The sequence below is a fragment of the Adiantum capillus-veneris genome, chromosome 11 (assembly GCF_014529385.1).
Source record: "Adiantum capillus-veneris isolate H3 chromosome 11, ASM1452938v2, whole genome shotgun sequence".
Lineage (NCBI taxonomy): Eukaryota > Viridiplantae > Streptophyta > Polypodiopsida > Polypodiales > Pteridaceae > Adiantum > Adiantum capillus-veneris.
In genome coordinates this window covers 152,471,247-152,488,477 of record NC_140941.1, presented here as the reverse complement: position 1 = coordinate 152,488,477, position 17,231 = coordinate 152,471,247, and the positions used below count along the sequence as shown (strand labels likewise).

The 17,231-nt window shown below is 43.5% G+C and overlaps 2 protein-coding genes across 2 annotated transcripts; one reads left to right on the top strand and one right to left on the bottom strand.

Annotated features, from left to right (window-relative positions):
- Positions 1-2,645: 2,645 nt before the first annotated feature.
- LOC147448253 (uncharacterized) lies at positions 2,646-3,119 on the top strand. Its single transcript, XM_086524534.1, has one exon. The coding sequence runs from the start codon at positions 2,646-2,648 to the stop codon at positions 3,117-3,119; it is 474 nt and encodes a 157-aa protein (XP_086380660.1).
- A 1,078-nt stretch (positions 3,120-4,197) lies between these two features.
- On the bottom strand, positions 4,198-16,926 carry LOC147448252 (uncharacterized). Its single transcript, XM_086523772.1, has 3 exons — positions 16,718-16,926; positions 16,247-16,538; positions 4,198-4,321 (listed from the first exon to the last, which is right to left on the bottom strand). The coding sequence occupies exons 1-3, from the start codon at positions 16,911-16,913 to the stop codon at positions 4,198-4,200; spliced, it is 612 nt and encodes a 203-aa protein (XP_086379898.1). The 5' UTR covers positions 16,914-16,926.
- Positions 16,927-17,231: the final 305 nt, after the last annotated feature.

Genomic DNA, 17,231 nt, shown 5'->3' with positions numbered 1-17,231 from the left:
GCACTGTTGCAAAAACATAGGAGGGAGTCTTTCTTATCTCAACAGGAGAAAGAACTTAGAAGGACAAACAAGGAACATCATTCGGATTTGTGGACCGATGGGTCTATTTATACAAAGGATCTTACGACAAATCCACCACCTCCCTTTGCTAATATCACTAATCTCTTACATTTCACAGGTGATGGCAAGGATGGGCTATTGGGATACACCGAACATTTGGAAATGAGAGGATTGAATGCGGAAAGGCAAAGAAACTTCCTGGGGATGGAGAGCATGCACCTAAAGAAACTTAATGAAGCATGCTCTCAAAAGATTTCATCAAACAAAGAGACAATCCAAGGCCTTAAGAAGAAGATCACAAGTTTGCGAGAGAAAGAGACCATGCTTAGTAGTCGGAAAAGAAAACAAGATATGTGCAACATTGAGAACATGAAGATTGGTAGTGGTGGCCTGAAAAAACGAATACGAGCTTTAAGGTAACTCAAAGTTTGTTTCTGCTTTTGTATCTTCAATGTGCTTCACTAAGAAATGGATACACTTTTTTATACATGATCATAACACATGGTGCTTTTTTGGCAGGTCTTTACTACATCCAGACTTCAACGATGTAGGCTTCAATGCCGGAGTGCATTATAGCCGTTTAGTTCCAAAAGAAGTAGTTGAAGAGATGATAACTCATAAAAAAAAATTGTAAGTTGAAAGGGAGGCTCCTTACCTCCTTCATGAACGAGAATCAATTGGAACCAATGAAAGTGCAAGAAATACTTGATGAGAGTGGCATCTTGCAAATGGGATATAGGGCACTCTTCAAAGCATTAGCTAAAAAGTCTCAAAATAAACTACAGAGAGGATCATTGCTGCCAAAGCCATCACATGTAAAGACTGCTCGCTGGCACGTAAACGATGAGGTGTTTGAGAAACTGGGGTCACCATTCCATATTGAAGCAACGTTCTTAGGCAAGGGCGGCAGAGAGGTACAGTTTAACGAGCACAATCTTGAAGCATTGCAAAGGTATGTAGTTCACTTCTTTGACATCAATCTCGAGAGGAGTGCGATTGGGTTCTCAAGTTTGTTTTGAAGCTCGACGAGTGCGAGGTCTTGAAGAACAAGAAGCTGGAGACAATCACCATTATCCTCATGAATAGTTCTCTGGATCCATCAATAACAAAAGAGGATCCACGATACTTCAGCGTGCAATCCAAAAACAACATTCTAACTCTAGGATCATTTCAGGTATACTTCGTTCACTCTATAATAACAAAAATATTGATTATTTGGTTGTTGATTTTGTGTTTTCATTTTTCACTGCACGTTGATAAGGAAAATTTTTGAAATCCTCGATTGGGTTTCCAGTCAAACCCAAATTCCTTCTATCATCAGTGAACAAAGAAATGGAGTCGTTCTTTCAGTGGAAGGATATGGTGACTATACAGTGGAATGGCACATGGCAGGTGACCTAAAGAATCTTAAGTACTTGTGTATGTACAATTTAACACACAAGGAAGCTGTGGCAAATCCATCCTTATATTGCATGGCTGATGACAATCTCTTGAGAGTGTGCAATGGAATAGAGCTCCCAACAGACATCTTCAAGATAAAACTTTTATGCCAGTGCTTGATATTCCTCTGATTAGTGTTCACGTCTGTACACTTCATGCACTCTATCGAATAATTGAAAAGGTGGTTCATTTGTACATAGGTTTTGCATGGACAGTAAAGCCAGAGAGTGAGTCAAAAAGAGTGATCAAAGCATTATAGGGAGTGCTCTTAGACATTGGTTTGCATGGAGGCAATGTCAAAATCGAAGAGGGCCCTAAGATGTCTCAAAGTTGTTACAAGGTACCTAGGAAAGCATCGATATGCGACGTGAAAGCCAGAAGGTTTCTTGGGTTTAGCCTCAAAGATTCAGATAGAGAAGAAAAGAGAAACATGTTCAACAAATGGAAACAGTTACATAAAGTGGTTAAAGACAATACTGGTGGTGGGGCAATCCAAAATCACAAGGCGAACGTGTGGAAATCACTAGATAAAAATTTCCACTACGTTGAGCAGCATTCTTGGGACCAAAGTAAGCTCACATCATTTCAAGCAGCCTTGCTGGGATTGGAAGAAGGCTTACCTTACAGGGTGGGGTGGGCAACATATCACACATTACACGGTGGGTTAGCATTCTACGTATACAAAACAAAATTTTAAAGTGTACTCTACCGACCATTTAGTTTTATTTCAATGCATCACATATTGTTCAACCATGGTCCATATTTTGCCAAGACATACGGCTCACTATCAATATGGTCCACACAAGGCATGGACAAAACCCACTACATGGCAAGAACATGTTATTTTAAGCACACTAGACATTGGGAAGGAAAGCATAAAGCCAATAGCTACTATTAGAGTTACACGAATGGAGCTTCTTAAGAGTTCAAAAATTACACAGTCTTTACAACACATCCACAAAGAGAAGAAACAGATCTCTTGGGGAAATGCAAATGTGGGGGAGCACCATGCGAGGTGGCAAGTCAGGAGCGGGAGAAGATGGACCTAAGGGAGAAGATGGACCTAAGCCCGTCATTTTTATCCTCTTCGATGCACCTCCTTCTTCCTCACTTTGTACCTCTTCGATGTGCAAGCTCTGTAGACGATGGTACAGCCCGACTGTGTCGACCCATGGAGGTGCAAGAAGTCCATGCATGGCGGTTTGCAGGCAAGCGACAGGTACATTGGGCAAGTATTTGATGGTGCTAGGGAACAGGTACACAGGGATGGAGCACTTGCTAGCAGAAGCTGCGAGGGTTTTTTGCTATTACAAGTGACAGAAGCAAATGGTAATATCCCAAGATTGAGAACGACACAGGGGGTGCTAGACACAGGGTCTATGAGGTTGATGATATGGGATTTTGAGCGCAACGCTCATCTCGATCACCACCTCTCTAGGCAAAGATCTTGTCCCCCAGGGACCATTCTTGTGGAGCGATTCTTGTTTATTTACGGCCATAAAGACTTGGAGCTTTATTTTGATAGCGCTATGGCATGTGCGCAAAGTCGAAGTGAGCGGCCAGCTATAAGCATGACCATTGGCTTGGTCCAAAAGAGAGTCAAGGTGAACCTAGCTTGAAAACCCAAGGGATCGTTTTGATCCAAGTGGTAGAGGGTTCGGGGCCCGAGCTTCCAAAGCAAGGTCAGATATTGGCTGCGGGTTGCATCCGGTGGGATTGGCCGCTAAGTCGCATGATAAGTTTTTTCTTTAAAGCTTGCCATGCTTTAAAATATATATATGAGGGCAAGCTGCAGTCGACAGGAGAAAGGTGCGCCATCTATTGGGCTGCATGGGGAGAGAGCGCTGCAAGGGAGTGGGTTGCCGAATGGAGAAGGCTCTGGAGACCCGCCAGTTGGGCTAGGCCAGAAGCAGCAAGCGCTTAGAAGGGGGCCACGCAGTTCACAGAGGAAGGGAGGGCTGAGCTTAGAGGAGGTGAGCAGGGTCGCCATCTGTGGTGAGGGGGCAGCTCGTTATGCAGGAAAGAAGGAGGGGGATTGCCTTGTGAGAGGCCGTCAGGGCAAGGTCTAACTCGAGGGAACGACTTCACGGGGTGAAGGAAAGTGGCCACGGTCCAGTGATCTATGAAGGGGATTGGAGAGACCACCAAGGGAGGGACAGGAAGAGCAAAGGGCCGCCTTGCAAAGGTAGGGAGGATCTGCAGTAGGGGCTGAGAGCCACGGGGTGGCATGCCTAGAGGGAGGTCGCCATGGCACCACGGAGCAGAGCTTAGGGAGGTGAAGGGGCCAGGACAAGGGGTCCCACCTGCTAGAAGGGCCGCTCGGGAGAAGGGGGCCGTGAGCTGCATGGGGAGGGAACCTTGATGGTGAGCAAGCAGGGCCAACCGACTATGGAGGAGGGATGATGCAGAGCCCCTATGTGCAAAAGGTGCCAGAGGTGGCGGGTTGGTTGAAGTCGGAGAGGAGCAAGGTGGGCCGCCTTGTGGCAAGTAGGGACAAGGAGGGCTCGTAGCAAGGACGGGGAGAGCCGCTCCAGAGGGAAAAGGTGGCGGGGGCTGCAGAGCCGCCATTTGAGAAGGGGGGCCTGAGGCCTGGTGCAGTTGACGAGGGAGTCAGGTGATGGTGTTGTTGAGGGGCAACACCACCATAAACAAGGGAGGCCTTTGATTATTGCAAGGGGAGGGCTGCCTTGGGGTAGTCTATGGAAAGAAGAACCCACCAAAAGGATCCCAGGAAGGCAAGTTCGGAAGCATGGAAAGAACCGCCAGGGTTTTGTGTAAGGGTGAAGGAAGCGTGGATGCTACATTGTGCACGGGTGATAGCCTGCATCATTGTTCCGAGGTTTTAACGCATAAGTGAACTTACGGTTGTTGGTTGGCTCCAATCTATTCTTTATCTTGTCTTTTTCCGAAGATCCGTGGTAGTTGCGACTCCGGATAGTATGTGTGTGTGTCTGCAAAGAGAGAGGGGAAGAGATTGTGTGAGCGAAATCTTTGGGGTGGTCGAGATGCGTGTCGTCTCCCGGTGTGAGTGCATTCACAGGTTGGGGAATTTTAGGCATCCATTGGTGTCGAGATCTGAGGGTTTGTTCATGGATTTATTGTATTGAAGTGTTCATGTGGTGGGTAGTCGTGATTGCTCGAGGGCGGTGTGTGTTGTGAAGGTCGGCAGATAGTGTGCATGTGTGTGTGATTCTGTGTGGGTAGGGGTGCGGACTATTACCTTGGGCTATCATTAGGGCCAATTTGGATGAAATAAGGGCTGTTTAGGATTTCTCTATTCTTGATCTAAGGGTCATGGAGGAGCCACATGTCCAGAAGTATGGCACTTTTGTACACTTGTCAAGATCTCCTTCACTTGCTTTTGAAATATTTTGCACTATTTTAGCCATAACTTTTGCATATGAGCTCCAAATTCAGTGCTCAAATCATCCATGGCTGGCATTTGATGAGCTCTATCCAATGAGTACCCACATTGAATAGTTTTGGTAAGATCTTCATGGTCTTTTTTATGTTGCCCCATTTTAGATCCTTACACAGCCGTTTTCTCATCCAAATTGGCCCTAATGAGAGAGGCATTGTATTGTGTGCAAGGTGTTGTATTGTCATAAAATCTAATATCTAACCAACCCAAATGATTTTCTCATATTAAATTGATTACTTGATGTAGGAGAATAAACGGGAACAAGTGTTAAGATATAGATATGTGCTTATAGATCTATCTCAACACGGGGCCAATGGTAAAGGGGCCCAAATGAGAGATGGTCTATCAAAGAGCAAGGCTAACCAATGGAGCATAAGACCTTAGGGTTAGCTTCATTAAAGACCTCCAATAATGTGTGTAAAAGTCCTTTGACCTTAGGTAAACTAGGGCTGAGCTTGAGGCGGGAACCCGGCCCAAGCTCGAGGTGCTTGTCGTGCTTGAGGTGCTTGAGGTGCTTGATCTACTACATGCTTGAGGTGCTTGACTTGCTACATGATTAAGGTACTTGAGGTGCTTTGACCAGCTTGCCTGAGATGCTTGTGGGAATACCCCCTAGTCCAAGTGCTTAGTCATGCTTGATGACTAAGGTGCTTGAGCACCAAAAGTCAAAAGGATCTCTACAAAGAGGGGGGCGAGCCCTTTTCCTAGGGGCTAGAGAGAGAACACACACTCACATACACAAGGAAGGCCCAAGCTTGAAGAGGCAACAGGGACACATGTCAGGCCCCTACCTATGTTACCTTCATGAGATGCCTGAAGCCTATTGGTTGGCCACCCAAGGGTTCCAATAGTAATTTAGGAGATTTAATTAATTTATTTAGCATTTATCTAGCCCTCTCTCTCAAAGCATTAGGAAATTTCGGAGGTCATTTGGAGGGCCTTCTAAGAAAATGTATTTTTTGCACTCTTTCTCTAGAAAAAATGACAAATAAAAGAGCTGGGTCTTTCATAGTAAAACTTCAAAAAGTGTACTTTAAGTAGATTCCTTACCCCTCTGAACATTCGTTCGTAGTGATTGAGGGATAATACTCTTTTTAGTTGTATTGAATGAACAACGTCAATACGGAGGGAATGAGGCTAACATGGAGGGACGAATCCGCAGCCGCTATTCACTTTCCATTAAACCTGCACATTTGGCTAATGGCGCACTCCTCAAATGGCACAAATGTTACCCACAAACGAGCCAAATATCACCTTCACATTGATTTGGACAATGAGTACCAACCATTGATTAAGCGCAGTAAAACAAACACACATATACCTCCCACCTCCATAGACACGCTCAGAGCTCAAGGAGCTAAACACATAGATATCTGGACGAGAGGCTCTCTCTACCCTAAGAATCCAATAACTAATGCGTCTCCACCGTTTGTCAATCCTACAAGCTTATTGACCTTTGCTGGTGATGGAGAAAACGGCCTTCTGGGTTATTGTAAATCACTTACAAGAGAAGCTGGAACTTACAAGAGCATTTTCCAAGCTCAACAATGTGAGATTGTTCGCCTTTCACATTTACATTCTACAGATCAGGTTACCATTTTACAACATAAAACAGAGGTACAAGAACTGAAAGAAAAGGTGCGAAGTTGTCAAATGAAGGACACCATCTTGGGTGGTCGTATCCGAAAGAAGAAATTGCGCAATCTTGAAACATTGCAGGTTGCATCAGGAGGTCTCAAGAAAAGAATCCGAGCATTAAGGTGATGCTTCTTGGTTGGCTACATTGTCTTAGTTAAGTAATCTCTTTGTTTTTTCTTGTTATGCATTGTTTTCATGTGCCTAAATAGTGTTAGTGAAGCAAATTTTCTGTTATTTACTTATGCATTGTCTTCATGTAGAGACTCAATCTATCCTGACAAGGAAAACATTGACCCCAAAGCCAATATAGGAAAGAGATTGAAGCCACTTATAAGTAGAAGCCTGGCAGCAGATATAGTACATGACAAGAAGTTTAAGGTTCTACAAAGAAATGTAGTGGACCGCTTTATTTCAGAGAACTCAGTGCCTGCAAAAGAGATACAAGGCACACTTGATTCACTTGGTGTAAGCAAAAGAGGATATTCGGCTATCCAAAAGTCTGTCTCATCCATCTTTGTTAGGAAGGGTATAAAATCCAAACTTCTACCATCAGCCTCAAGTGTTTGGAAAGAGAGGCTTCAGCTTAACGAGGCACAGGGAGACTATCTTGGACAGCCCTTTCATATTAAAGCAACTTACAGTGGCCATGGAGCCAACACTGTGGCATATGATGAGTTCAACAATATTTTTATGGACCTGCGGATACTACAGAAGAGAATGGTGGAGTTTTACAACATCACATTTGAAGAGTCACGTGGACTATTACATTTTGTGTTAAAACTGGATGAGTGTGAGCTTGTTAAAGAGAAAAAGCTAGAACGTGTTACTATTACTTTAATGAATAGAGCCCTCTCAAAGTGTCCCAGTGATGATCCTTTATATTTTAGTGTTCAATCAGAATCTAACATATGGTGGCTTGGTGCGTTTGAGGTAAGCGATATTCTCAAGTAAGCTCAAATATTCAGATCTACTTAAGTCTCATTTATTTTGTGTTGCAGGTAAAGAAAGAAGATCATGAGATTCTATATTGGGTGTTCCATCGAACTAATATTCCGGAGCTGATTGATCGACAGACTAACCAGGGAGAGGTACTACGTCTAGATGGAAGGGGAGACTTTCAAGTTCAGTGGCATCTTGCAGGTGACCTTAAAACATTAAAGTGCATGTATAATTGTGGAATGGGTGCAATGGCAAAGTCACCGTGTTTGTTCTGCATGGAGCCTGCAAAGGTCATGAACCCAAAGTGGTGGAGAAAAGCTCCAACACGTCACATTGAGGATCCTGCTTTTCGACCAGTTTTGAAAATACCACTTGTGAATGTTCACATTTGTACAATGCATGCCCTTTGTAGAATTGTAGAGAAATTGGTCTACTTATACATCGGGTTTGCTTGGAAGATTAAGAACTCTGCAGAACGACAAGTAGCCTTGCAGTGCTTAGAAATGGTACTGTCGGATATGGGGCTTCATGGTGGCAATGTGAAAATCCAGCGGGATGAAAAGAGATCAACTGCTGAGAAGGATGTCCCATGCAAACCATCCATCGGTGGGGTGAAGGCACGGAGGTTTTTATCTAAGCCCCAAGGTACAAGAGATCCAAAGCTAACAAAACATGGAAAAATATATAACACATCTTATGTTAGCAAGGTAGAGTATCAGAGCTGGAAAAAGCTACATATTGCAGTCAAAGACCACGAACCAACTACTCGTAACGCGAAGGCTGAGGTTTGGCGATCAATAGACATCCTATTTTTGATGTGCGACAAAGATGATTGGTCACAAGGTGATATGAACAAGTTCAAGGAAAATCTCAACCTTCTGAAAAAATCATTCAAGACAGCATGGACAGACACCCAGATTACTCACTACATGGTATTATCATGTATTTCTTTCTCTCTTATGTGCAAATATGTGAGTGTAAAACATTCTAACTAATCTGTTTTCATATCCAGCACATCATCTTCAATCATTTGCCATATTTTATACAGAAGTATGGGAACCCGGCAATATGGAATACCCAAGGGATGGAAAAGTCTCATTACATGGCGAGAAATGCTTATTTCAGGCACACACGACATGGTGGCTCTCGAATCAAGGCTAACAGTTTGAGAGAACTATTTGAATGGTTCTATCGTAGAATCATTCATCGAATGCAGGCAAAAGAAGTCTTGGCAAATTCAGCAACAGCACAAGCCATCAGACATTTACAACAACAAAAAGCTAAAAGATCAATGGCATACAACAACTCCGGAGCTCGTGAAAGTCAACGAAGGTGGAGAGAGACAATGGTGTATGTGAATCACAAGTGGAGAAAGATACTCTGAGTGGATGGCATTGTAAAAAATTTATGTAATACATGATCTTATACAATTGCTACTTGAAGTGTATCAAGATTTTGCAGGTTCAATTTTGTTTTTTGGCAAGTCACCCTTGTAACGAATCATGAGATGTTTGCCATACTCTAAAAGTTCATCTGGGTTTTGTCTACCAAGAGCTAGTGCCATTGCTGTGTACGTGTAGTAATACGCTGCCCGACCACCTGTATAGCCTGGGCAGTAACCAAAACAATCTCTAGCAAACACTTTGTCAACAAGAATGACTTTATCTGCACTTTTGGGCAGCACCGGTCCACCCAAGAAGCGTGATAGTGTCTTGAATGTGTAAGTTGCTATTGAACCCTCTTGTGACATGGAATTGTGAAAAACTACTATCGGTGACTCGCAGAGCTTTGAAAGGTACTGTGCTAGGGCCGCATCCCTTCCTCGATACTCTCTTGTCCGGCGCCGAAGGAAGTCATCCTTGTCAGCAATCCAAGACTGCACATACAATGTCAGAAATGACACAAACAGAGAGAGAGAGAGAGAGAGAGAGAGAGAGAGAGAGAGAGAGAGAGAGAGAGAGAGAGAGAGAGAGAGAGAGAGAGAGAGAGAGAGAGAGAGAGAGATACCATGAAGCTCTCATCCTGCAGAAAGAGGTTTTCTTGCCACAGGTCTACAGATGTAGTTGATCCCTGACCTGAATGGTTAAACCAATCCTCCACTTCTTTGTTACTTTTCGATGGTCTTAGGCTTTGTCTTATTGCTTGGAAGGTGGCTTCATCAGGTAGTGTCTCCTTGTATTTTTCAGCTTTCTCAAAGCATCTTCGAAGGCATTCCATTGGATTGCTGGATGTTTCCATTGCCTCATCATCACTACTATCCTCTGAAACAAATCCACTCCTCTCCTCTTGGACTCTGGAAATAATAGCCAGGGAGAAATCCTCCCTTAAATAAAACACACTTTGCACATCATGTAAGAAGATATAGGTCCTGTCTCCAATCCTGAACTCAGGCACAGCTGGCAACATCATCTGAGCATGCTTCTCAGTGAAGTTACTGACATCCAATGGAAGTTTGATTTCTGTGGTTTTCACAGAGAGCATCTTACTTCTTTGTACTTCAATTGCCTCAACCTCAAGGTCGAATGTGTCTTCAACCTCCTCGACTTCTTGCATATGAGTTGTCTCCTCGCATTCCTCTTCTGGTGCTGCATCCTGCTCCTCTAACACCTCATCAGGATTCTGCATGAGGAATCCAAACAGGCTGTTGAGGTAAATCATAAAGCCAAAGGCTTCCTGAATGAGTTTGCATTCTTTTTGGTGCAAAGGGCAGACTGAATGTCGGCAAGAGGGTGGTAATTCCCTATACTTCTTCACTCCCTGTCCCTTTCCACCACAGTCATTTAAATGCACAAGAGTCATAGTAGGCAGAACAACCCTTCCTACCTGCACCATCACCTCAAACTTATCTCTGTAGGACTGCAAGAAATTACTGTGCTGAGCTAATAGGTCTTCAATGTCAAACTTTGGATTAAACATAGAATGAATTAGATCATACTTGTCCCCAGCACCACAAGATGCTGCAAAATCAAACAGCCTCTCATCAGTTGCAGCTGGGTCTTCCAGAGAAGACACATCCTCCTTTTCTTTACATTTTGTACTTTCTAGCACATCTGCATCATCTGAGAAGTCTATATTTCTCTTTCTGGTATTTTTCTTGAGATGTACCTTACAGGGCACCACACCCTTGTCGGGTGAGGAATCTTCTTGCCCTGGTGACCTCTCTGATTGGTCTTCACCGAGAAACTTTTCCTCAGATATGTCCTGACAAAAGTCAACAGTTCTTTTGGCAGATACATTAAGCAACTGAGCCTGCAAGGTTTGAAATCCTGGCACAAGCCCTGGATCTGGTTTCAGCCTCTTCTGCCTACTGGACCTTAATCCTAATCATCAAGAAACATAACAAGTCAAAACCATGAGCAAACATGACAATTCTGCCAAAACCAAACCATCATGATCTCTCTCTCTCCCCTTATAGATATAAATATATCTATAAATATAAATAAATAAATATATCTGTCTCTCACCAAAACAGAAACACACCTAGTCTCTCTCTCTCTCTCTCTCTCTCTCTCTCTCTCACTTTGCATTTGTCTATAGGACTAAAGGCGCGCGAGGAAGGAAATGTGCCTTTTGCAAACCTCTCCGCGCGCCTTAAGTACAACTGCCAGAGAAATAACATTACTAATGGCGCGCGGAGAGAGTAGCCAAAGGAACTTTCCCTTCCTCGCGCGCCTTTAGTCCAATGGACAAATGCAAAGAGAGAGAGAGAGAGAGAGAGAGAGAGAGAGAGAGAGAGAGAGAGAGAGAGAGAGAGGATGTGTCTGTGTATTTGTCTATGGAACTATTGGTATTGAGGTGTGTGTGTGTGTTGAAGAACACACACACACACACACACACACCAACTGCTAGAAATACAGAGAGAAAGAGTGAGAGATCACCTTTTTTTGGTGGGGTTTGCAGGAACTCAAAGGGAGGTGTCTCCTCCATTGCTTTTCTCTGTGTCAAGCGGAGTCTGTCTTTCTCCCTCCCTCTCTCTCTCTCTCTCCCTCTGAGAGTAAGGACTCCCTCTTTCTCTATCTCTCTCAATCTGTGTCTCTCCCTCTCCCTATCTCTGTGACAAGCTGATCACGCTTTCTCTCTCTCTGAGACTCTCACTCTCTCTCTCTCTCTCTTTGTGACAATCTGCTCTCTCTCTCTCTCTCTTTCTGTCTCTCTAAGACTCTCTCTCTCTCTCTCTCTCTCTCTCTCTCTCTCTCTCTCTCTCTCTCTCTCTCTCTCTATTGTTCTCTCTCTTTCTCTCTCTCAAAATCACACCTTTAACGGATACACACGGCGGCGCCCCACGTGTCACAATCAATTAAAATATATTTGCATGCGGTCGCACGTGTGGTCATTATTATTTTCGTATACTTTTTGTACGCCATATAAAGCGGTCAAGAGAGAGAAAAACTACACCTCGTGAAAGAGAGTGAGTGAGTGAGAGAGTGAGATAGAGAGTGTGCAAGAGCAAAGCCCGCGTCTCCGACAGCAACCCCACGCAGCGAGATAAAGAAGGTCTGCTTCTCCCTCTGGCTTTGCCTAAATCTCTCTATCTCTGTTTCTGTCACCCACACACAAACACACACACACATATACACACCCACACACACACACACACACACACACACACACACACACACACACACACAGAGACACTCACACACACACACACCCACACTCACAAACACACACACTTACACACAGACACACATCTTAAAAATACACACACACACACACCCACACACACACACACACACACATTCTCTCTCCCTCTCTCTCTCTCTCTCCCTCTCTCTCTCTCTCCCTCTCTCTCTATACCAACGGCGCGCGTAGAGAGTCATACCCGTAGTTCATGTGTCTATGCGCGCCCTTAGTACAGTCCATTGAGCAGAGAGAGAGAGAGAGAGAGAGAGAGAGAGAGAGAGAGTATCGGTGTGTTATTTTAACCTATACTAACGGCGCGCGGAAGTGTTTGTTGAGGTTAAACAGTGGTCTGTGCGCGCCTTTGGTAATGTGGATTCTCTCTCTCTCTCTCTCTCTCTCTAGTTATATATGCTAAGCTAGAGAGAGAGAGAGAGAGAGAGAGAGAGAGTCACAGAGAGTCAGAGAGAGAGAGAGAGAGAGAGAGAGAGAGAGAGAGAGAGAGAGAAAGAGAGATTCATAGAAAGAGAGAAGGGGATTGAGACTCTTCTTTTGGTGTACAGTAAGATGGCTAGAACAAAAGCCACTGCAAGGAAGGCAGGCAAGGGTCCAGGATTAGCATCGAAAGCAAGTGGTAGATCAGCAACCCCAAAGAAAAGACTTGGAAAACCAAATAAAATTCTGAAAGGGCCAAGGATGAAGAAGCTCCAAACCTGCATGGGACTTTTCAGAGAAATCAGAAAGGCACAAAAATGTGTAGATTTATGCATACCAAAACTGCCCTTCCAGAGGATGGTGAGGTCCATATGTGATGAAGCTACCTGGGGCACCAAAAGGTGGAAGGTGGTGGCATTGATGGCTCTACAGGAAGCAGCTGAGGACTTTCTACTGGAGTACTTCAGTGACATGACCATTGTTGCAGCCCATGCCCACAGGGTTACTATAATGGACAAAGATAGTGAGACATTGAAAAGAATAAGGTGGAGGTATGACAAACTGCTGGTCCCCAATGTGTGCAAGGATAAGAAAATGAGAGAAATTTTGTTATACCCCCCGGAGCTAGTGCCTCAGCTCACAGTTGTAGATGTCACACATGATGTGAATACAAGGGCAAAGGCAGAGACTATTGCTCGCCAAACAGAGGAAATCAGGGAAGCAGAGCTTCAGGAGAAAGCAAAAGTAGCAGAGGTGTCCCAGACACAAACAGAGTGCAATGTGACCCTGTCTATAGAGGCAATGAATCAAGAAACTCTGCTTTCAATGAAGAATGGTTTGCTTGCAGAGATACCATTTGTAGATGGAACCAGAAGCCTAGCTCTGGAAAAGGTGGACATTGATTTATTGCAGAATCCAGATGCTCAGATTTCAGACACAATTATCTATGCTTGTCTTAAGTAAGTGTTACTATCTTGCTAGCTTTGAAAACTCAGATAATAGGTTTGCTAACTCAGGTAGAGTCTCTGCAGCCTGATCAAAAGTCAACTCCCACTGCACACTCACACAGAGGTGTTTCTCCTTGATCCACAAATGTCTGTAATTATTAGACAAAAGAATAGTCCATCTGGGACATTTGAGAGCTGGTTCCGCCACTGTGCTATGCTGGAAGTTACTGTGATCATCTTCCCATATGAGAACAACCATCACTGGAGTCTCATATGCCTTGATGTTGACCAACCAGCAGTGTGGGTGTTCAATTCAATAAAAGGAACCCACCCTGAAATTAGGCTGTAAGTGTTTTGTGTCAGAAAGTGTTTATTATAGATATCCATGTAAATTTGAAGCCTCATGCTAACATCTTGACATTGCCTAATGCAGTTGTATAAAGAGGTTGTTGCTTGCCTATGGCAAGCTATGTGGAAGGTATGAACTATACAAGGCCACAATCAAAGAAGTACCTGTCCCAAATCAAACCGATGGGAATTCTTGCGGCTGGAGATGTCTTCTCCATGCAGAATATGTCCTGCAAAGCTACTTTGCATTAAAACCTTTCATGACTAAGGTACCCATTTTGCAATGCATTCAGTTAGTTTTGGTTTAGTCTATAAAAGAATTCTCATCATGTGGTCTTTCAATTTTGCAGAGTGCTTTAAAAAACTACACATATGATTATTTGCAAAGATACCGGGTAAGTTTAATACAACACCTGCTTACTATGTCTAGCCCTAGAGAGCTTGAAGATAGCGGCTTGGATGAGCGCACTATTGATCTTACAAAACATGACGTGCCACCACGACAAACCCCTACATCCGATACAGTGGAATCGCATCGGGCCGAGGGTGTCATATCAGCAGAAGATCAAAGAGTCGAGGATGAGGAAAGGACAAATGAGCATATGGAAGCAGCTAAGGTTCAACCGGAGGAGACAATAAAAGAGGCAAGTCAGCCTGTGGAACAGCCAAAAGAGCCTATGGCTGAAACCGAAGATGAGGAAAGCAGGCCTATAGATGAGCAAAAGGATATGGATGAGGAAAGCAGGCCTCGGGACGAGCAAAATGATATGGATCAGGAAAGGATGTATGAGGCAAGCCGATCAACCTTGAATCAGGCAGAAAGGGCCATGGGGGAGACCCCTGATGAAGCTTTGAATGATGACTATGAAGATAAAGCGGAGGAGAGCAACAATGACATGAACACTACAGAGACCCAGTATGGACCCTTGCTACCTGTAGATACGGTTGTTCCGGTAATGTCTATTCAAGTATGGCAAAATATGTTCAGCTTCTAACTACTTATATGTACTTGTCAACTTTTACAGAGGTTGATTATCTTGGACGTCAATGGATTGCTGCTGATGCGGGTGCCTCTCGGTGACAGAGGACCCTTTGATGATTTGCAAACGTTTCGGATGGGAACTTGTCGAGTCGTGGTTCGTCCAGGAACCAAGGAGTTTATTGAGTTTCTTCTTCCGCGCTTCAGAGTTGGCATATGGTCTTCAATGCAAAGGCAAAACTTATCGCCACTAGTTGCAATAGTTTGCAGTGTATGCCAAGCTCACACGTCAGATTTTGCCTTTTTGTATGATCAAAGAAAATGCGTTACTGTTGAGGGCCACTACCACCCTAAAAAACCAGGATTACCTCTTTTGTACAAACCGTTTAGCCAAATCGGTGTACCCTTTGATGCAACTAATACACTACTAATTGACGATACTCCCGAAAAGGGAGAACTAAATCCGCCGGGAACAACTATCTCACCACCTTCTTTCGAGGGGCATTCCTTCGATTTTTACCTTGAAGATATTCTGATTCCATACTTACAGAAATTGTATCTCAGTCCATTGTTCACGGACGAGTTTGTACTTTCTAATGAATTAAGATGATTCTTCTATCTGTCTTTGTCTTGTCTAACATATATATATATATATATATATATATATATATATATATATAATATATATAGACAGAGAGAGAGAGAGAGAGAGAGAGAGAGAGAGATTTGACGTGGTAAACAAATGTATTTCAAGCACACTTTTTCACAGGGCACAATTGAAAAATGAGATCAATAAACTTCATGTCTTGAAAGTCATTTGTATACACTTGGGTTTACAAGAATATCTGTTACATTGACACTACTTCAACCCGACCATCCAACTCTTTGCACAAAATATCTTTTTCTCTTCGCCGCATCACCTTACGGCCAGCTAAGAAAAAGGAAAAATCTGATAGTTCCTTGTCCATTGACTCTTCAATGATGTCATTTCGCAAATGCTGAAGACTGCATAGCTCCCTTATTGTAACCACCAATAGTAGGCCATTCTCTTTATCAATCACTTCCACATCCACAGTAGGATTATCTTCCAAACCTGCAGAAACTTGGTCCATAGGAATGTACTTACCGTTTAGCATTTGTGATCGCATATACCAAAATGAGAGTAATAGTGATTGGCTTGCAATCATGTACTTGACAACTAGAGTATCAAGCGCGACCTCGCACCGTAAACCAATCTCTTCCTTTGCATACCATCCTTTGTCAAGAAGTTTGTCACAGGATGACTGCTGAAATGACTTGCACATGAACATAGTTTTTGTAACTCTGATGTTGTAGCTATGAAACAGCTCTATGAAGAGTGCAACAGGACAAAAGTTTGCAATTCGAACCAGTTTGGTAGGAACAGAGCTACGCAGAGACCTTTGTATATCCTTGTAGAGCTTACTTCGCATTGCCTCCACCATTGTTTCCTCGGGAACTGGCCAGTCCACAGTGTTCCAATCGGTCGGTAGAGGTAGTTTCACCAACATGCCATTCTTATTGCCTGAGCTGAGTTGGTAAAAGTGGTCATAAAAAAAGATTCCCTCATCAGCCAATCTTTTGCTGCTCCTCTCTGAATACTGTAGAGAACCAATATGGGCATGTACAACATGGAAGAGGCCTATTATGCACTCCACAGGCTCCCATTGCTCATAAGAAGAGGGATAAACATCTGCAATATATAAAAGAAGAGTTAAACTAAGAGTATCAATAAGTACAAATGACAAATCTAATGTAATTGAGTTGTGAAGAGTAGAGACATTACTCATAACAAGCGGGAGAAACATTGCAAAATATATAAGAAAAGTTATAATGAGAGTATCAGTAAGTTCACATGTCAAGAGTACTTACAATTGCAACGTGGTTGATGTATATTTGATACATTTCCACCGTTTGCTATCACCTCTGGATGGGTAAACACATGCTGAACAAGAACTTCCTTTACAGATCTTTTGCCGATCTCAACTTTGAAATCCAACACCCTGGCCTTCCATGCTGAGCGGTAAACGTTGATACCACTAAACCTCTTGGGTCTTCTTGGTTGCATGAGGACCCATGAACCTTTGTTTATCCTTTGTCCAACCCATTGGTTGTCTGCACTTATTGAAGCTGGTATTGTAATTGAGGATATGCTACTACTTGGCCTTCTAGGCAAAGTGCCGTTGTTGTTTGTTGGTGTGAGAGACAGTAAACACCTTGAGGCTCTTGGGCGAGAAGACGTGGATGCCATAACTCTCAGAGAAAAGCTTTAGTGGAGGGAGATTCACTTTGAAAGCATTCTAATGGAGGGAAAGTGTTTCAAAATTCCAATATCTTGTGCGGGCTTAATGGTCACCCTCCAGTACGTTAATGACCATGAGAGAAT